This window comes from Bos indicus, chromosome 8 (assembly GCF_029378745.1).
Source record: "Bos indicus isolate NIAB-ARS_2022 breed Sahiwal x Tharparkar chromosome 8, NIAB-ARS_B.indTharparkar_mat_pri_1.0, whole genome shotgun sequence".
Lineage (NCBI taxonomy): Eukaryota > Metazoa > Chordata > Mammalia > Artiodactyla > Bovidae > Bos > Bos indicus.
In genome coordinates this window covers 101573584-101595215 of record NC_091767.1, presented here as the reverse complement: position 1 = coordinate 101595215, position 21632 = coordinate 101573584, and the positions used below count along the sequence as shown (strand labels likewise).

Below are 21632 nucleotides of genomic sequence, written 5' to 3'. Positions count from 1 at the left end.
CCCTCCTTCTTGAACCTGTCTCCCATCTCCCTCCACATCCCACCCCTCCATGTTGACACAAAGCCCCTGTTTGAGTTTCCTGAGAAATACAGCAAATTCCCATTGGCTATCTATTTTACATATGGTAATGTAAGTTTCCATGTTACTCTCTCCATACATCTAACCCTCTCCTCCCCTATGTATATATGTATACATACATATATATGTCTATCTATGGCTGATTCATGTTGAGGTTTGACAGAAAACAACAAAATTCTGTAAAGCAATTATCCTTCAATTAAAAAATAAATTTGGGGTTCCTCCTTCCCTAAGATGGCAGCAGCTGAAGACGAGTTACTGCTCCCGCGGCTCCCCGAGCTGTTCGAAACCAGCAAGCAGCTTTTGGATGAAGTGGAAATCGCAGCTGAACCCACCAGCTCCCAAATAATCCAAGATAAGGTGTTCAAGGGACTGGATCTCCTGAAGAAGGCTGCTGAAATGTTGTCACAGCTTGACTTGTTCAGCCAAAATGAAGATTTGGAGGAGATCGCGTCCACTGACCTGAAATACCTGATGGTGCCAGCATTTCAAGGAGCGTTCACCATGAAACAAGTCAGTCCCAGCAAGCGTCTAGATCATTTGCAGTGGGCTCGAGAACACTTCTTAAACTTCTTAACTCAGTGCCAGTACTATCACGTGGCAAAGTTTGAGCTGCCCAAAACCAAGACCAACTTAGCTGGAAATAACACTGCTAATTCCTCCATGGCCTATCCTAGCATCATTGCTATGGCATCTCAGAGACAGGCTAAAAAAGAGAGATACAAGCAGAAGAAGGAGGTGGAGCATAGGTTGTCTGCACTGAAATCTGCTGTGGAAAGTGGTCAAGCAGATGACGAGCATGTTCGTGAATATTACCTCCTTCACCTTCGAAGGTGGATTGGTATCAGCTTAGAAGAGATTGAGAGCATTGACCAGGAGATAAAGATCTTGAGAGAAAAAGACTCCACACACGAGGCATCAACTTCTCAGTCATCTCATCAGGACAGGCCTCCAATGAAACCGTTTGTTCTCACTCAGAACATGGCCCAAGCCAAAGTATTTGGAGCTGGTTATCCAAGTCTGGCATCTATGACAGTGAATGACTGGTATGAACAGCATCGGAAATTTGGAGCGTTACCAGATCAGGGAATAGCCACGACAATGTCAGAGTTCAAAAGGGCAGCTCAGCAACAAGAAGATCAGGAGCATGAGGAGGAAGAGGATGATGAGCAGGCAGTGTGCAGAGCTCGAGAGTGGGATGACTGGAAGGACACCCATCCTAGAGGCTATGGCAACCGGCAGAACATGGGTTAGCCTCCCCACAACGAGACAGGACAACAGGGGCTTACATCTTCCCCGCCAAGGACAATAGTGCTGTCTCCCCCTCCCTGCTTTTCTGCTTCAGCTCTGTACAACGAAGGCAGAGATGCTTAGTCTTGCTTAGCATTCAATAAAATGTCAAGCAATGAAGTGTGTATTTGTACCCTAAATGATAAGCCAGAAATCTTGTTTTGGCATTAATCATTCTCATCATGATACATTTTAATTTTCTTAAGTGGAAAGAAAAGAGGACTGAGAAATGGCTCTGTATAATCAATCAGTAGTTGTATGAATTATCTTTAAAAAAAAAAAAAAAAAAAAGGTCCCTTCTATCACATGTGCCTGTGCAGAAAATAAATAAAACAATTAAAAAAAAAAAGTAACATATAATCCATAGATCAAATAAGAAAACACCAGGGAAATTAGAAGATATTTTGAAGTGAATTAAAAGGAAAACATGGCTTACTAAAGTTTATAGGATTCAGCTAGAGCTGTTCTTAGGAGAAAATTTACATCTTTAAATGTTTTATTAGAAAAGGAGAAAATGTGTAAAATGAATAAGCTTCTAAGTGTAGCATAAGAAGGACAAATTAAACCCCAAGTAAATAGCGGAATGAAGAAAATGAGGATAATGAAAGCAGTAGCTGCTTTTTAATAGATCAGTAAAATTAATAAACTTCTAAGTAGACAGAAAAAGAAGGTAAGTTACCAGTATCAAGAAGGATCCTGTAGACATTAAAGAGGTACTTTTATGGATTGAATACTGGAGTGGATTGCCATGTCCTCCTGCAGGGGATCTTCCCGACCCAGGGATTGAACCTGTGTCTCTTTGGTCTCCTGCATTGGCAGGTGGGTTCTTTACCACTGATGCCACCTGGGAAGACCTGGAGAAGTTATTTGAAATCCTAAAAGATAATGCTTTTAAAGTGCTGCATTGAATATGCCAGCAAATTTGGAAAACTCAGCAGTGGCCACAGGACTGGAAAAGCTGTTTTCATTTCAATCCCAGAGAAAGGCAATGCCAAAAAATTTTCAGACTACTGCACAATTGCACTCATCTCACCCATTAGCAAAGTAATGCTCAAAATTCTCCAAGCCAGGCTTCAACAGTACATGAACTGTGAACTTCCAGATGTTCAAGGTGGATTTAGGAAAGGCAGAGGAACCAGAGATCAAATTGCTGACATTTGCTGGATCATCAAAAAAGCAAGAATGAAGTTGCCCAATCGTGTCTGATCTTTGCAATACTATGGAATGTGGCCTACCAGGCTCCTCCATCCATGGAATTTTCCAGGCAAGAGAACTGGAGTGGGTTGCCATTTCCTTCTCCAGGGGATCTTCCCAACCCAGGAATCAAACCCGAGTCTCCCGCACTGCAGGCAGACTCTAACGTCTGAGCCACCAGGAAAGCACCCAAAGTTGTGCCTTGCTCCCCTCCCTCCTGTTTCACCATTAATAGGAAGAGACTAAGTTAGGGCCCACTCTGTTTCTTGAAGGGCAAGGAAACCACCTCATCACCAAATGGTTCTAACAGAAAGGGAAAGTGAAGTGAAAGTGAAAGTCGCTCAGTCATGTCCAACTCTCTGCAACCTCATGGACTATATACAGTCCATGGAATTCTCCAGGCCAAAACACCGGAGTGGGTAGCCTTTCCCTTCTCCAGGGGATCTTCCCAACCCAGGGATCAAACCCAGGTTTCCCACATTGAAGGTGGATTCTTTACCAGCTGAGCCACCAGGGAAACCTGTGTGGATAACAACGAACTGTGGAAAATTCTTCAAAAGATGGGAATACCAGAACACCTTACCTGCCTCCGGAGAAATCTGTATGCAGGTCAAGTAGCAACAGTTGCAACTGGACATGAAACAATGGACTGATTTCAAACTGGGAAAAGAGTACATCAAGGCTGTATATTGTCACCCTGCTTATTTAACTTATATGCAGAGTACATCATGTGAAATGCAGGGCTGGATGAAGCACAAGCTGGAATCAAGATTGCTAGGAGAAATATCAGTAACCTCAGATATATAGATGACGCCATCCTTATGGCAGAAAGCAGAGAGGAACAAAAGAGCTTCTTGATGAAAGTGAAAGAGGAGAGTGAAAAATCTGACCTAAAACTCATTCAAAAACCTAAGATCATGGTATCTGGTCCCATCACTTCATGGCAAATAGATGGGGAGACAGTGGAAACAGTGAGAGACTTTATTTACTTGAGCTCCCAAATCACTGCAGATGGTGACTGCAGCCATGAAATTAAAAGACGCTCGCTCCTTGGAAGAAAAGTTATGACCAACCTAGATAGCATATTAAAAACAGAGACATTGCTGTGCCAACAATCCATCTAGTCAAAGCTATGGTTTTTCCAATGGTCATGTATGGATTTGAGAGTTGGATTGTAAAGAAAGCTGAGCGCCGAAGAATTGATGCTTTTGAACTGTGGTGTTGGAGAAGACTCTTGAGAGTCCCTTGGACTACAAAGAGGTCAAACCAGTCCATCCTAAAGGAAATCAGTCCTGAATATTCATTGGAAGGACTGATGCTGAAGCTCCAGTACTTTGGCCACCTGATGCGAAGAGCTGACTCATTAGAAAAGACCTGATGCTGGGAAAGATTGAAGGCAGGAGGAGAAGGGGAAGACAGAGGATGAGATGGTTGGATGGCATCACCGACTCGATGGACATGAGTTTGAGTGAACTCCAGGAGTTGGTGATGGACAGGGAAGCCTGGCGTGCTGCAATCCATGAAGTCACAAAAGAGTCAGACACGATTGAGCAACTAAACTGATGGGATGAATGTTTGTATACCCCTAAAATTCATATGTTTAAGCTCTTATCCCCAGAGTCTTTGGAGATGGGCCCTTTGGAATGGGGTTCACAAAGGGATTAGTGTCTTTTTAAGAAGAGAGCTTGCTTTTTCCTTCCACCCTGCCATGTGAGGACCATGTGAAAAGGTGGCTGTCTATAAGGCAGGAAAAGAGTCCTCACTAGAAAGTGACAATGCTGACCCTTGATTTTGGACTTCTATTCTCCAAAACTGTGAGAAAGTAAATTTTTATTATTTAAATCACCCTGTCGTATTTTGTCATGGTATCCTGACCAGGTTAAGATGGATCTCAGATGAATACTATGAACAGTTTTAAGCCAGGAAATTTAGATGAAGTGGACAAATTGCTTGAAAAACATAAGTACAAAAGAAATAGAAAACTGGCTTCCCTAGTGGCTCAGACAGTAAAGAGTCTGCCTGCAGTGTTGGAGACCTGGGTTTGATCCCTGAGTTGGAAAGATCCCCTGGAGAAAGGAATGGCTACCTACTCCAGTATTCTTGCCTTGGAGAATTCCATGGACAAGGGATGGGCAAGCTTCCATCCGTGATGTTGCTAAAGTCAAACACAACTTAGTGACTAACATACAAATAGCCCTATGCCTGTTTTAAAAATCAAATTGGTAATTTAAAAATTCAGGTGAAGTTTTCTTTTTTGTGGTCATATGAGTCATTTGTCAAAGGTTGTCAAACTGCATTTAAAATGTAGGTGGGTTTTACCGTATCTAAAATCTGCCCTAATAAAGTTAAATTTTAAAAAAGATCCATATTTCTAGGATAGTTTTTTTGGTAGATCCCTTCACTTTTGAGATGGGAATATATGAATTTTTTAAAAACCTCTTCCACTTTTATCTTTGGAACATGGTTAATATAAGTAGCCATTCAGTTCAGTTCAGTTCAGTTCAGTCGCTCAGTCGTGTCCGACTCTTTGCGACCCCATGAACTGCAGCACGCCAGGCCTCCCTGTCCATCACCAACTCCCGGAGTCCATCCAGACCCATGTCCATCGAGCTGGTGATGCCATCCAACCATCTCATCCTCTGTCATCCCCTTCTCCCCCTGCCCTCAATCTTTGCCAGCATCAGGGTCTTTTGTAATGAGTCAGCTCTTCACATCAGGTGGCCAAAGTATTGGAGTTTCAGCTTCAACATCAGTCCTTCCAATGAAGACCCAGGACTGATCTCCTTTAGGGTGGACTAGTTGGATCTCCTTGCAGTCCAAGAGACTCTCAAGAGTCTTCTCCAACACCACAGTTCAGAAGCATCAATTCTTTGGCACTCAGCTTTCTTTATAGTCCAACTCTCACATCCATACATGACCACTGGAAAAACTATAGCCTTGACTAGACGGACCTTTGTTGGCAAAGTAATGTCTCTGCTTTTTAATATGCTGTCTAGGTTGGTCATAACTTTCCTTCCAAAGAGTAAGCGTCTTTTAATTTCATGGCTGCAGTCACCATCTGCAGTGATTTTGGAGCCCCAAAAAATAAAGTCAGCCACTGTTTCCCCATCTATTTGCCATGAAGTGATGGGACCGGATGCCATGATCTTCATTTTCTGAATGTTGAGCTTTAAGCCAACTTTTTCACTCTCTCCTTTCACTTTCATCAAGAGGCTCTTTAGCCTTTAGCGTCTTAGTTTAGTTCTTCTTCACTTTCTGCCATAAGGGTGGTGTCATCTGCATACCTGAGGTTGTTGATATTTCTCCTGGCAATCTTGATTCCAGCTTGTGCTTCCTCCAGCCCAGCATTTCTCATGATGTAACTTAAATAAGCAGGGTGACAATATACAGCCTTGACGTACTCCTTTTCCTGTTTGGAACCAGTCTGTTGTTCCCTGTCCAGTTCTAACTTTTGCTTCCTGACCTTCATACAGGTTTCTCAAGAGGCAGGTCAGGTGGTCTGGTATGCGCATCTCTTTCAGAATTTTCCACAGTTTATTGTGATCCACACAGTCAAAGGCTTTGGTGTAGTCAATAAAGCAGAAATAGATGTTTTTCTGGAACTCTCTTGCTTTTTCGATGATCCAGTGGATGTTGGCAATTTGAACTCTGGTTCCTCTGCCTTTTCAGCTTGAACATCTGGAAGTTCACGGTTCACATATTGCTGAAGCCTGGCTTGGAGAATTTTGAGCATTACTTTACTAGCGTGTGAGATGAGTACAATTGTGCGGTAGTTTGAGCATTCTTTGGCATTGCCTCTCTTAGGGATTGGAACGAAAACCGAACTTTTCCAGTCCTGTGGCCACTGCTGAGTTTTCCAAATTTGCTGGCATATTGAGTGCTGCACTTTCACAGCATTGTCTTTCAGGATTTGCAATAGCTCCAACTGGAATTCCATCACCTCCACTAGTTTTGTTCGTAGTGATGCTTCCTAAGGCCCACTTGACTTCACATTCCAGGATATCTGGCTCTAGGTGAGTGATCACACCATCGTGATTATTTGGGTTGTGACGATCTTTTTTGTACAGTTCTTCTGTGTATTCTTGCCACCTCTTCTTAATATCTTCTGCTTCTGTTAGGTCCCTACCATTTCTGTCCTTTATCGAGCCCATCTTTGCATGAAATGTTCCCTTGGTATCTCTAATTTTCTTGAAGAAATCTGTAGTCTTCAGGAAGCCATTCGGTAGCCATTCACGAAGTTTCTATCCAAAAGTACAAGATTTATTCAAGTTAAGTATTTTGAATGCTTATTTTCATAATACAGTTTTCAGAAAGTCTTTAATCTTTCATATAGAGAATAATTTGTCAAAGTTGCATATTCAATACAGTAGAATTTCCTTGTTTCCTCCTTAATTAAATTATGATTCCCTATATGCTTATATATGCCTTTCCATTTTTAAATTGTTATATTTATCAAGTCTTTATAACCTTTTTTTGGTCATCTAGATGAGTAGTTCTTTAGGTTTTTAGATTTCACAGTCTAATAAAATTTTGAATTAATTTTGAGCAATGTGTTAATTTTGCAAAGTTAGGACATCAAGAGGAAAAAAGCCACTGTTGTCTACAATCTTCATTTTAGCACCAAAAAAAGTAGAAAGAAAATACTTTCCAGGTAAAATAAGCTCTCTTAAGAAAATCAAGACATATGTTGTTGATCTTTTTGTAATGGACATTACATCTAGCATTTAAATATTAATGTTGCTGCTGCTGCTAAATCGCTTCAGTCGTGTCCAACTCTGTGCGACCCCATAGACGGCAGCCCATCAGGCTCCTCTGTCCCTGGGATTCTCCAGGCAAGAATACTGGAGTGGGTTGCCATTTCCTTCTCCAATGCATCCATGCATGCTAAGTCGCTTCAGTCGTGTCCGACTCTGTGCGACCCTATGGACAGCAGCCCCCAGGCTTCTCTGTCCATAGGATTCTCTAGGCAAGAATACTGGAGTGGGTTGCCATTTCCTTCTCCAAAAGAAAAGGATGAGCAGTATCTTATTAAAGATGGTATTCTTATACAAATCAAGTTCCCAAATGTGTTTCATACCAGTGTCCTGAATATTGGAGGAATAAAAGAAAGACCTCACATTTAGATGAAAACAAATGATCTGGAACTGGTTGCTAATACGTTACCAAACAAAAACTAGTTACCTCATTAGAATGATTCTCTAACAAGAGAACCAAAGGCAGAGAAAATATGCTAACATTGCAAAGAATCCTGCATTTAGGTTATATATGAGGATGAGTGGCTTAAATGAGAAGGTTGCTTAATTTGGGGTTAGATATTGTGAGATCTTTTTGACATCTCTAGACATAGGCTGGATTATAAACTGTATATCTTGCTGTGATATAATTTAATTTTCCAAATACTCATACTACAATTTCCAAGTACTGTTGTTATACTCATTTTATAGGAAATGAATATAAGGCTCAGTTATATCAGAACAAGATGTCTGATTTTGTAGGCCATGCTTTTAACATAGCAGAGACTTTTATAACACAGAAGAACTAAAAACTTGAATTGGTTATGTATATACTTCTTGATAAAAAGTTTGTCACGGTTGGTTTTTATTTGATAGTGCAGTTCAGGTTCAAGTAGCTTGTGTAGGTATTCATTTTATTTCACACGTGGTTTTGCAGAGATTATGAACACCTCAGTTAAAGAAATAACCTTCTTAATGTTCATTCATTTATTTTGGATTATTCTGGATAAACTTCTAAAAGCCTTTGCTCCTTAGGATGGTTTTCTAGTCTTTTAACACCTTATGCTGGTTAAGAATGTACAAGGTTGTGATATTTTTGTCTAGCCATCTAGGCTTACAGAGAGGGGAAGTGCAAAAAGGCACTTTATACTTTTCCAGGAGGTGATAGTTTAGCATTTAATTTAGTGACAGTATTATCACTATAATACTGTATACTGACAGTATAATCCTCATAAATCTGCATATATTCTGAAAATTTATTGTCATCATCAAGTTGCTTAGTTTTTTTTCTAGGGATGGTAACACACTTTGAGATTTTTGTGATTAAAAAGTTACCTTTAAACTTAAGTTTGAATAATGCTCTTTTCACTTCCTAGCTGTGTACAAAAATTATTTAATCTCTGATCTGTTAAATCTCTTAATCTCTTCCATCTGTTAAAGTTAATAAGATGTAATTTAATGTATTTTTATGTGTCAACTCCAGTGAGGCAGTGTAAATGAAAACAGCATGAAAAGTAGAAATTAAGGATCTTTTTAAGTAGTTGGAAGCTTGTCAGGGTTTTTAGAACAGGATAATGACATGACATATACATTTAGGATGATAAGATGTTAGATCTTAGTGGAAGTGGAGGGAGTGAGACTAGAGGAAGGCAGAGTAGAAGGTATCGTAGATCATAGGGATCATAGGTGAGGTGACATTGAGAGTCGAGATGAAAGTGGAATCAGTTATTTTGGAGGGAAAAATCAGTGTTTCATGATGATTCATGAGGAAGGAGAAGGAATCTTTTTGACTCCCAGAAATTAAATACATGATTTCCAATAAGTATTTGTTGATTATTTTCCACACACTGTCCTAGGCATTTGCTATAATCAGGCACAGACCTGTAAGGACCTCTTGGAATTGATAGTATTGGTAGGATGTTGCCTGCATTCATGAACATAGAGAATTTGGGAGCAAGTGCTAGTTTTGGTATTAAGTCAACCTGTTTACCTGTAAGCAAGTGGTGTTCTCTGCCATAGGAACGGGTACAGAATATTGCCAAGACTTTTATGTGGCCCTCATGAAATTTGTTTATTTAGGGTCACAGACATATGACTGTTTTTTTAGTGTTTTAGAAGTTTTTCTAGTATTTAGAAAAATGGTAATCTCAGGTGTTTGAAAAGATTATATTTTTCTTCTAATAGTGCTAAGTATGGTGAAGTGAGGTCGCTCAGTCATGTCCGACTCTTTGCGACCCCGTGGACTGTAGCCCACCAAGCTCCTCTGTCCATGGGATTCTCCAGGCAAGAATACTGGAGTGGGTTGCCATGCATTGCTCCAGGGGATCTTCCCGACCCAGGGATCGAACCCAGGTCTCCCACATTGCAGGCAGATGCTTTAACGTCTGCTGCTGCTGCTGCTGCTAAGTTGCTTCCGACTTCCGTGGGATTTTCCCGGCAAGAATACTGGAGTGGGTTGCTATTTCCTTGAGCCAGTATTAAAAAAACAACACTATAATGAAACTTTGGCTTTTAGATAATTTGCATTTAGTCTTACGTGGTGCTATTTCTGGGGAAGAAAAAAACCTTCCTGAATCTTATGTACATAAATTTGACTACTTGTTACAGGCTTGTCAGTTCTAGTTACTGTCAGTGTTAAAACATAAGCTTTAAATAAAATTTGGCTATAAACTGGCATACTGGATTACAACAGTGGTTCTCATACTTTAGGTTGCTTCAGAATCATCTGGAGAGCTTGTAAAAACACAGGTTGCTGGGATGTTTCTGATTCAGTAGGTCTGAAATAGGGCTTAAAATTTGCATTTCCAAAAGGTAATGATACTTACGTTAAGAGCTGCCTATTATATCATAAAGAATAGGATTATCCTAAGGAAGTCACAGTTTAGCTTCTGAAAGTACTTTAAAAAGTGAATTGGCAAAAATTGTATAATGCCTGAGAAATAAACTTACTTTCATAAATGTGCATCTCAAATTTAAATCCTTGTAGGGTGTGAGAAACATGAAATTTTTATTACCATCTATCCTAAAAATTTTTATTCTGTTTAATTAGTAACAGGACAAACTAGAAAAGCATCTTTTAAGATACATTGAAGATAATATAAGTATTGTTTTCTATTCATAACAAATAGTTTCCCATTTAGAGGTTTTTGGTACCTCAACATATGTAATTCATATCCAGCACTTTTGCTTGAAGTTAAAAATCCAAGTTCAGTTTTAAAAAAAATACACCTGCAGTAAAAAATTTTAAAAAACCCACGCGTTGAAAAGTGGATGGTTTTGTTTTCAACTGTCTTCTACTCTTCTCCCATCAGCCCCGTAGTTCCTGAATTTCAAAACCTGAAATGCTTGGAAGATCAAATGTGATGATATGGTTAATGTAGTATGTCAACCCAAATTAGTTTCAGTAATTAAAAAACAAATCTTGTATTTTTTAGCTAATGGGAATGACAACAAGAAATTTAAAGGAGATAGACCTCTCTGTTCGCCTTCCCGTGTTCTCCATCTTCGCAAAATTCCAAGTGATGTCACCGAAGCAGAGGTCATATCATTAGGTCTACCGTTTGGCAAAGTAACTAATCTTTTGATGTTGAAAGGAAAAAGCCAGGTATGTAAGTTTTAAAGATTGACCCACAATTATTATTTCTGGGTGTTAGTGGAAAAAAAAAACAAAAAAACCACATTGTTTTTAAGGGAATGCCCTGGTAGTCCAGTGGTTAGGACTCTGTGCTTTCACTGCCAAGGGTGCAGGCTCAATCCCTGCTGGGGGAACTAAGATCCTGCAAAGTGCCGCCAAAATTTAAGAAATGAAAGCTTTTTATTTTCTTGAACTTTTTTTCTAAATTTTATTCTATTTACATAGCTTTTAAAAATAGAACTTTTTAATGACAGGAAGCAATAAATAAAAATATTGTATAGGAAACAGGATTCTCTCTTATTTATTATCTTGACCAAACATATTTTACATTCTTAATTACAAAATGGTTTATGAAAAGATCCTGTGATTATCAGAAGAGATCAGATTGTTTACCATCCAAGATTGGATAATGATGTCTGATTCAGACCCCTATCTTTAGTAAACTATTTATTTAAATTAACAGCCTTGTTTAAGGTAGTTGAGGTTGTTAAGAACTGGAGAAGTTAAATAGTATGTCTTAGTATTCAGTCCTTGTGTTTATACATTTTTCTTACATCTTTTAGAGGTAGTGTAGGCACTTGGATCTTAATTTTCTTTACAGATGCCACTATTGAGACTAGTATGGTTCGCAGAGTTTGAAAAGAGCCAACACGACCACGTCTAATGGCTGTCTGATGTCTAACAGGCACGTGTTACGTACTTATTATGTTTCATGTAGTATATCCTATATCTTATGTCAAATAACTGAGAGGCAGCAGGCAGTGTCACAGTTTCCTTTGTTTCGGCTATTGGTTCTAGGTTTATATTTTTCTGTAGTGCTGATTGCTGTTAATTGCTTGTCTTTTGATCCTAAATCCTGTTCAGAAAATACCTTGTTAGTAATTTACTTCAGCAAGAGATTCTGATGTGAGTCACTATAGTAGTACTTGTCGGCATAATCATTCCATGGTTCTTGGGAGTGTTGAGGATAGAGTAAGGGTTATTTTCACCAGCCTTTCTGTGGGTAGTGATTTTTTATTTTCTCTTCATCCTATTATGGAGGTTGATCCTTCGCTGGATACTTTGGGAAAACATAAATAATTCTTTTACTGGACTCCATGTGGAAAATTTTATTTTTACATATGAATTTTTAGGTTGTATATACATATAGGAATGATTTCCTGACTAGAATCACAATATCCAAAGACATTGTTCAGCCTTTCCTTTGTGTGACATTGTAGGAGTCTCAACATTTAGTAGGGAGTTTGCAGGAAGAGACTCTCCCCATATGGTGAATATTATTAGAATACAGTTTACAAATTCTTTGTTGAAAAGATGACTTTAAAAAACCAGATAGTTAAGAAATACTGCCATAGCTATTTTTGTTACCTTGATCATTTTTATCTACTTCTCTTAGAAATATTAGAAAAACTGTATTACTTATACAATTGGATAGCAGCTTTAAAGTGTATCACAGACATTTGTACCTTTTAAATACTGTAAATGACTTAAAATCTGTTTTATTCCTCGAAGATAGTGATTTGGATCATGAGTTCTTCCTGTACTTTAAATTGGAAGTGTTCTTAGAGGTAGTCAGGGCTCAGAACTGTTAGTATATGTTTTATCTTCTTAACCATTGAGACAGGGTGATAAAATCTGCCACCTTAAAGATCTGTAAGTATCCGATTCCTGTCACATAAGTTAATGGGAATCATGACAGTGAGGAGAAGCCATAAACAGAATAAGACATGAATACTAAGGAGCTTCTTCCATCTCAGTTCTTTTTAGTCTTCAAGTAGCTAATATCAGTACAGTGATTACCAATAGCCAAAAAAGGTCACTTGAATGACCCAAATCAAATCAATATTGACTTAATGTAGGATGTTCTCCCATTTCCCTAATTTGTACAATTGAGCCTTGGCACATGAATGTTCTAATTACATTCATAAAAAGGCAAAGGAGAACAGATCATTGGAGAAATTTTTAGGAAGAAACTGAACGCATCTATTTATAGTAGTGATGCACATATTTATTTTTGCTTTTTTAGTTGTTTCTAAATTTTAGAAGAAACAGAAGTAAGAAGACCAAAAACCACACAGAGTCATTTAATCAACTGTCAATTTCCCAATCCCAAATCCTTTATTGAACCCAACTTTTGTCAAATATGTTTTCAGTAACTATCAGTGATAGAGTTTGAAACGAAAGTCTTTTCATCCCCTTGAGGGTAATATGACTTCTGTTAAGAATGCATGAGTTTTAGATCAGCTAGAATGACAAAATAGTTCTTAGCTGCCTTTCAAAAACAGGAGCTTTCACTTTACTTTCTTGTGTTTATTGCAGGCTTTCTTAGAAATGGCTTCTGAGGAAGCTGCTGTTACTATGGTGAATTATTACACTCCTGTTACTCCTCACCTTCGAAGCCAGCCTGTTTTTATTCAGTATTCCAATCACAGAGAACTTAAGACTGACAATCTGCCTAATCAAGCTGTAAGTATTAATGTCATTTATAAAAATAGTTTTAAGAATACATGATATAATAACTAAGTTTCTATTTTTAAGTGGAAAAAAAATCATGTGTTTTTCATCATGAGATGCTCTATTGATAAAGATTGTATATATAAATTCTTATCCAAAGACTCCAATAAGAAAGCACTGCCATTTGAAACTGTGTTTGAGGATATGGCCTTAGAAATGGCAGGCAATCAGTTTTCCCTTCAAACTGTTTCCATAAGCGGGGAAAAAGTACATTGTTAATGTCTCTTAAAATTTCAGATCTAAAGGAACTATGGAAGTCAATCCTTTCTTTTTATAGAATATGTAACAAAGGCATTGAGAAGTTGAGTGGTGATCCTATTGTTATAATAAGAATTTATATAAATATGTTCATTATATGATTTTAACTCTCCAAGATAAATGTGGAATATAGACTATGAACATTTCTTACCATACTGAAACTTTTTTGTCTCTCCAGGTTGAGTTTTTAAGTAGTTAAAATAGTAATTTGAAGTATTTTAAGGGTAGGAAAAATTTATCCATGAAGCAAGTACATTTTATTTTATTTTTTTTTTTTTTAGCAAGTACATTTTAAAAAATAGGTTTTATATTATGCTGAGAGCATTGTTTGGCCCTGATAGTCTTGCCCTAGGCAAAAGAACTCCTTCAGCTCTTTGTTTCTGTGTTGAAAGTCATTATAATACAAGCTGCTGAATTTAAATTATAGTTTTCCACATTTTTAAAAACAATGACATTTCCTGCATCCAATCCTTAACTTATTCTAAGACATATTAATGACATATAATAAATTATCTAAACTTGAGTAAATGAAATGTTAGATATTTTTAAATATATAAAATTTTTAAAGTAAAACATTGCCTTGTAAGTAGGATACATGCTTATGGTAAAACATTCAGACAATCCAGAAAAATAAAAAACAAAAGACAATCCAGCTACCTAGGTATAACTGATTAACATTTTGCAAACATTTTACTGTGTACCCTTCTCTATTCAGGTTTTGTCTATGTATATAATTTTACACCAGTGGAATCCTAATGTTTTAAGAGCTATTATTTTTTCTCTACAGTAGGTCAGTGATGTTTCATGAGAAGAAATACACAATTACTTCATACTTTTTATTTTACTTTTTATTACGTCATCATTTTTAAATGATTGCATAATACTTGCTTCAAAAGGACAGCCATAATTTATCTAGTTTCTTGTTAATAGACATTGAGATTGTTTGCAATGTTATGCTTTTACAAATAGTACTATAGTAGCATTCTTATATATCTTGGCACAGTTGCGGCATTATCTTACAGTTTTTGTTTCTGGCAACAGAATTGCTGGTACTTAGCCTATGTATGTTTTATGTTTTGATATACATTGCAGTATTGCTTTCTGTAAAGATTATTTGCTGATTTAGGGTGCCACTGATAATATATGAGCAAGCGATTTTCCTGTCCATTTTTGTTAATATGATAGTTAACAAATTATATCTTATTATTTTACTTACTTTTATGTAATAACTTGTGACGTATTTACAGTGATTTCTGTTAATGCAGTTTTCCTCCCCATTTTTTCATTTGTGATAAAATACGTATATGAGATTTACCATTTTAACCATTTTTAAGTGTATGATTCAGTGGCATTCCCTGGTGGCTCAGACAGTAAAGAATTTGCCTGAAATGAAGGGGACTTGATTCACTCTCTGGGTCGGGAAGATACTCTGGAGAAGCAAATGGCTACCCACTCCAGTAATCTTACCAGGAGAATTCCATGGAGAGAGGAGCTTGGTGGGCTACAGTCTGTGGGGTTGCAAAGAGTCAGAAATTACTAAGCTAGTGAATAACACTTCAGTGGCATTAAATACACTCACATTGCCCAACCTAGCACCACCATCCATCTCCAGGACTGTTTCCTCTTCCCAGACTGAAACTCTGTACCCATTAAATACTGACTCCTCATTTCCCCCTACCCCCACTGGCAGCTGCCATTCTGTTTTCCGTCTCTGGATTTTGTTTGCTAATTCAGTTTTTAAATTATTTTTATGTAAGAGTCAAGTCTCTTAAGTTGTGTTGTGATCTCTGACATGGGTACCATACTCATAAAAACCCAATATAGCAAGATTAAAAAGTTTCTACCTATATTTTCTTATACGTTAATGTTTTGGTTGTCTTTATTTTAGTGTTTAAATCTTTGTTAAGACTGTTTTGTGGGTGGAGAGGGAGGCTAGGGTCTTTCACTTACTCCACTGACCAGTTTCTCTTTTGTTGTGGTTGAGTAGCCCATGTATTATCCACTCATGTAAAACTTGTCCTTTGTCATGTTCTACTTTTCTTTCTGTACACAGGCTTTGCCTACTTAGAACATGCATAAATATACTTGTTAGACATGACTGCACATTTTGCTTGTGTGACCTCCATCTGCCCTCACGTGTGTGCTGCTCACGTGGTATGCAGTCTGTGTCTAATCTGGATTGCCTTTTGGATTCCGTTCTGTTCCGTTCCTGTTTCAGTGTCCCTGTGGCTTAACCTACTATAGGGCAAAGCTCAATTTTTTCCCCTCTCTTTTTAGAAATTAAATGGATAATAGGTTTTGTTTATTTCTCAGGATATATTAGAATTATTTTGATAACTCCTAACACCCCCAAAACACAGTTGAATTGGGTTGATTTTATAGATTAATATGGAGATAGTTAACATATCTATATCGCTAACTAATCCTTTTGAGGAGGAAGTTATATTTTATTTCCTATCTCTCAGTAGAATTTTCAGTTCTCTTTTGTATAAGTCATGCAGTTTTGTCATTAGCGTGATTCCTAATTATGTTTAAGTCTTGAAGAAGACACAAGTTAATAAAACTCTTAAAGACTGGATTATTCTAAAGGGAAACGGTGAGAAATCCCAGTTGCTTGGCAACCAAAGCCAGCCCAAATGACCTAGTTTATTCTTAGATAGCCTTGATTTCTTCCCAGTACCCTTGCCATTTTGTTACTTTTGTCCATTTTTTGCATTGACTTTTGATAAAATAATGGTTTTCTTTTATTCAGAGTCCTACAGAAAAGCTGAAGTCAAAATTGAAGGTACTTGTTTACATACATATTAATGAGAGGTACCAAATGTTTTTTATTCTGACAGCCCTCAGAAGCTGATAAATTACTGTTTCATTCTCTTTTCTTCTCTGAATAGCAAGATATCCCAAAACATACTTATGGACATACTTAGCAGAGGGCCAGGTGAATATCAACTATTTCCCTCCCTTGCTTTAAACTAAAATTGGAGCTAAAAACTTTAGATGGTATTTTTGAGGTGCAGCATTTGAGAAATGGTTGTATTAGTAGCAGTCATTTTTGTATAGACAGTTTTTCTTGGTCTTGTAGGTAGAAATTTATAAATTTGCAAAATAATGACCACGGCAAATTTTTTCCTTAAAATATTTCCCCCAGAATCATCAAACTGAACATTTAAAGATCTGTGAATTTTGTTGTATATTCATTTCTATCTCAACTTTAGAAATACCTTCTTTATATTTTCTTCTACTGCTGCTGCTAAGTCGCTTCAGTCGTGTCCAACTCTGTGCAACCCCATAGACGGCAGCGCACCAGGCTCCCTCATCCTTGGGATTCTCCAGGCAAGAACGCTGGAGTGGGTTGCCATATTTTCTAGGCATATTTAAATTTTACATGAAGTATATATACGTTCCCAACCTCAATAAGTATTTGTTGGTTTTTCCATCACAATACTGCTATTTCCTTTACTACTAGTTAATGTAACCATTCCAGAGGGTTTGTGGCTGAAATGTTGAAAAATTATCTCCCATAATAAGAATTCTGCTGCCTTGTAATGTTTAGCATCAGATACACAGAAAATATGTCTTCTTTGTACCTGAACTGTCTCTTCATATTAAGAAGACATTTCTTTTTTCTCCCCCTCCCTTTTCTTTTGTCCTCAGTGAAGCATGTCCCTCTACTTTTCATTTTCTTCCTTCAATATTTTTGCCTAATTAAAAATTGAAACTAGAGTTACTTATTAAACAAATCTTTCTCAGATTTTTATTGTCAAAATAATTTTTTTTGCATGCCTGCTATGCGGAGACTTGTACTCAATGCTCTGTGAAGTTCTAATGCGGAGTATATTGACAACTGTAGAATGATTAAAACAATATATACCATATCTTCTCATATTTCTGCAACATGATGTCTTTTATGCCAAAGAAGAAGGAGTGGAGGAAGAGAAACAGCAACAATAGCAACAATAACTGTAATATAGCAGTAGTAAGCATATATATAGAATTATTTAATAAAAAGAATTGATTGAATGATTGGTAGATAAGGAAGTAGAGTCAGTGAGGTTGGGAATTCCCTGGCGGTTCAGTGCTTAGGACTCCACACTTAGTACTAAGATCCCACAAGCCACACAGTGTAGCCAAAAAGGTTACATTTACTTTCAGTTATTCAGGCTTAGTTTTGATAGGATGATTAAATCTTGAATAATGGTTCCTTTTTCTCTCCTGATGTGAGAGAAAAAGGAACCATTACTCCACTGAGAGCCTCACTGTGTTGATGTTTTTTCCTGAACATTCTAAAGTTGTGAGTAACTGCTCGCTGGTTGTTCAGTAGGTTTAATATGGTAACTGCTTGCTTGTTGTTCTTTAGTCACTAAGTCGTGTCCAACTCTGTTGCGATCCTGTGGACTGTAGCCCGCCACGCTCCTCTGTCCATGGGATTCCCCAGGCAAGAATACTGAAGTGTATTGCCATGCCCTCCTCCAGGGGATCTTCCCTGCCCAGGGATTGAACCCAAATCTCCTGCACTGGCATGTGAATTCTTTACCACTGAGCCACCTGGGAACCCCTCAGCTGCTAGCTAAATGTGAATAAATTTAAATAAATTAAAAATAAAAAATTCAGTTCCTCAGTTGCACTAGGTACATTTCAAGTGCTCACCAGCCACCAGTGACTAATATCCAATATATTGTAGATGTCGAATATTTTCATTATCACAGGAAATTCTATTGAACAATGCTGTCTTCCATGTCTCTACTTAACCTTTCGTGTGTGTGTGTGTGTGTGTGTGTGTGTGTGCATGCGAGAGCAGTTGATACAGATACAATAACTACTTTAATGTTCTTGTTTGCTAATTCTAATCCCTGTGTTAATTGAGTCTTTTTTGAATGACCTCCAAACCTCATCATTGCCTATTTAAAGGCTTTAAGTGGGACTGTGAGCCAATTTTCAAATTTAAAAGCAGTACAACCCTGTTTTCCAAATAACATCTTCCTGGAGAGCCCAGTATAAAATAAGATAAACTGCTACGTGTGAAGCAGAATTGGGGTGCTCAGTATCACACACTTGACTTTACAGGCGCATATGTATTTAATGATATATTCAAATTATTCATATATTGTTCTCAGAGATGATTTGGAAACTGAACATTTGGCAGTTCGAGTATTACTTGATACATAAAAGTCTTTATATGGCATAAAAATGTTGTTAAACGGTTTAAAAAAGAGTTGTATATAAGTACAAAAGTGGAAGTTGTTCAGTTATTAAGCATACAGAAAAGACTGCCACTTTTCAGAAAGACATTTATTTTAATGTTATTTTTCATAACAAAATGTTAAAAAGCTAGTCATCCCACTTCTGAAAGGTGGTATAATAAATAGTAAACTAAAATTAAAGTCATGAAAACAAAATAAATGTTAATATAAAATAACAAAGAACTGTGACACAATACTATGATCTTTAAAATTTCAAGTGAATACAAGATGTAGAAATGAAAGAATCTGCATTAAAGTGGTGGGATGTTTTTTCATTTTTTGGCATAAACATTTTATTCATTATCACTATTGTTAGGAAATTATAAGTACAGAACACAAGATTGATTAAACTTGCATTTAATTTCACTAATTATTAGCTTAATTATCAACCATGCTTTTTTCCTCTTCAGTTTCCCCTTTTCACTTGAATAATTGTTTTAAATTTTGAGGCAGTCAAAAAATTTTTAAAAAGAGTCGTAAATATAATACGAAGACATTCTGATTACTTTGAGGCATTTGGGGAAAACCTATTAATCTGGCCTGTCTTCCTTGGCCAAACTTTCAGTGTGCATTTCCTTCAAAGAAGGATATTCTTTTACAAACCAGAATACACTGGTCAAAATCAGGAAATTAACACTGATGTATTACTTCCCTCCAACCCTCAGCCCGGATTCAAGTTTTGCCAGTTGTCCCGGTGATGTTTGTTCTAGCAGAATAAGCATTATTCAGAGTTGCATGTTCCATTTAGAAATCATATCTTCTAGTCTCCCTTTATCTGAAACAGTTAAGTTCTTTTTTTTTTTTTGCTTTCATAACCTTGATACTTTTGAAAATTATGGGCTACTCATCTACTAGGCTATCCCTCAATTTGAGTTTGTCTGATGTTTCCTTGTGATAAGATTCAGTGTATGCAGCTTTGACAGGAACATCACAGAAGTAATGCTCTTTTCTTCTCATTTCATCGTATCAGGTGGTACATAATAATTTCAATTTGCTGCGTTGCTGATGGTGTGCTCTTTGATCACTTGATTTGACTGCTGTTTGCCTGGCTTCTCTAGTATAAAGTTATGACTTACAAAGGGGGAAAGAAGAGTATTTGACGGGAGGTACTTTAGCAGTGTAAATAGACTGTTCCTTATCAATTGTCAATTTTTATCAGCCTGTGGACTTGCAGGTTTCCTGTTTTATCTGATGGGTTTTTATTTGTTACAATCACTATTTTGGTTCTCAAATAATGCCAGTGGGAGCCCCTTTCAAGCTGTCTTCTGTGTCCTTTTGGCTTGCTTCTGTTGTTCTTTGAAAACTGTTTTGCATTCTGATACAAAACAACAACAGGAAAACCCCACAAAACTGGAAATGTACACTCATCTTATGCTTTCCTGCTCCAGTTTTAGACCTAGACATTTTTTAGAGCACCCTGGTTCCTTTTAATAGAGCATCATATTTAGAAACTTTTCTGCCTTCCTTTTCTTGGGTTCTGACATCTCATACCAGTCTGCCCCTCTGTTGAACTCTCTCCCTACTCGAATTATCTTTACTACATTGGCTACCTATTCCCTGCGGCTGCTTTTGTTAGTTGCTAAGTAGTGTCCAACTCTTTTGTGACCCCATAGACTGTAGCCCGCCAGACTCCTCTGTCCATGGGATTTCCCAGGCAAGAATACTGGAGGAGTGGGTAGCTATTCTCTTCTCCAGAGGATCTTCCCGACCCAGGGATTGAACCCACGTCTCCTGCATTGCAGGTGGATTCTTTAACAGTGAGCCACAGGGGAAGCACCCAATTCTCTGTGGCCCTCTTCTTGACTCTCCCTGAGCTCTGGTAATCCTGGCTAGGCTGCTCTCCTCTGGATATCTTTCTTACCCTTGTTATGCTCCCCAGGTTCTGACAGCTGGCAGTGAGCCACCCACTCACAGATGCCTTGCTTACCTTGTTCGGGCTCAGGTTCCCCTTGCCAGGCAGATGGATGCCTTCCTCTTTTTGCTCAGGCTCTGATGCTTCATGCCAGGATGCCCTCCCTGCCCCACTCTGAACCACCACAGCTCTTCCATGTTTATGCCTATCATATGCCACCCAGAGGTTTTAGAACTCAATTGTTCAGAGAGGAAAAAAGAAGAGGAATTTGAGTGATTTTTTTTAAAGTGGTCTTTAATGTTACTTTCACATTGCTTTCTTCCCTTTTGTCATTAAAAAATTAGGATATGAAAGTTGTATACAAGTTTTCTTCTTTTTTGGCTATAGTTTTTTCATTTATTCAAGTAAATTTAAGCAACTCTATTAAATATTGTGTCACTGTGATAAGAACACAAGACTTTTGATTCTTGACTGATTACAATATTAGGATATATACATCCAGAGAAAGTTCAACAGATATGTATATTTTTATTTAACCATAGTACTTCATATTAATTTACATCAACTAAGGATTGTATAATGTGTCTGTGTAACCACAAGTTCTCGTTTTGGATTGTTACATAGAGAGCCCAAGCTGCACTGCAGGCTGTCAGTACGGTCCAGTCAGGAAGTCTGGCCCTTCCTGGAGCGCCTACCAATGAAGGCACAATCCTACCTGGGCAGAGCCCTGTGCTCCGAATAATTATTGAAAACCTCTTTTATCCTGTTACCCTGGAAGTTCTTCATCAGGTAAGGAGGAACACTCTTACGAAAGCAGAGTCAAATACGACCTCTGTAAC

General features: G+C 37.6%; 2 protein-coding genes across 5 annotated transcripts in view; both read left to right on the top strand.

Moving 5' to 3' along the window:
• LOC109563346 (immunoglobulin binding protein 1) overlaps window positions 1–1488 on the top strand; it is a 33676-nt gene extending 32188 nt beyond the window's left edge. Inside the window, exon 3 of the mRNA XM_019966725.2 lies at window positions 313–1488. Within this exon, the coding sequence (XP_019822284.1) occupies window positions 313–1332 (1020 nt within the window). The 3' untranslated portion in view covers window positions 1333–1488. The remainder of the gene's footprint in view (window positions 1–312) is intronic.
• Window positions 1–21632, top strand: part of PTBP3 (polypyrimidine tract binding protein 3) — a 91626-nt gene that overhangs the window by 32203 nt on the left and 37791 nt on the right. For 2 of the 4 annotated variants that reach the window (XM_019966723.2, XM_019966724.2), the window contains 3 exons: window positions 10730–10899; window positions 13249–13395; window positions 21418–21582. In XM_019966723.2, the coding sequence (XP_019822282.2) occupies window positions 10730–10899; window positions 13249–13395; window positions 21418–21582 (482 nt within the window). Of the gene's footprint in view, window positions 1–10729; window positions 10900–11530; window positions 11615–13248; window positions 13396–21417; window positions 21583–21632 lie in introns of those variants that run through there. The other 2 variants (XM_070795281.1, XM_070795282.1) reach the window with 2 other exon arrangements.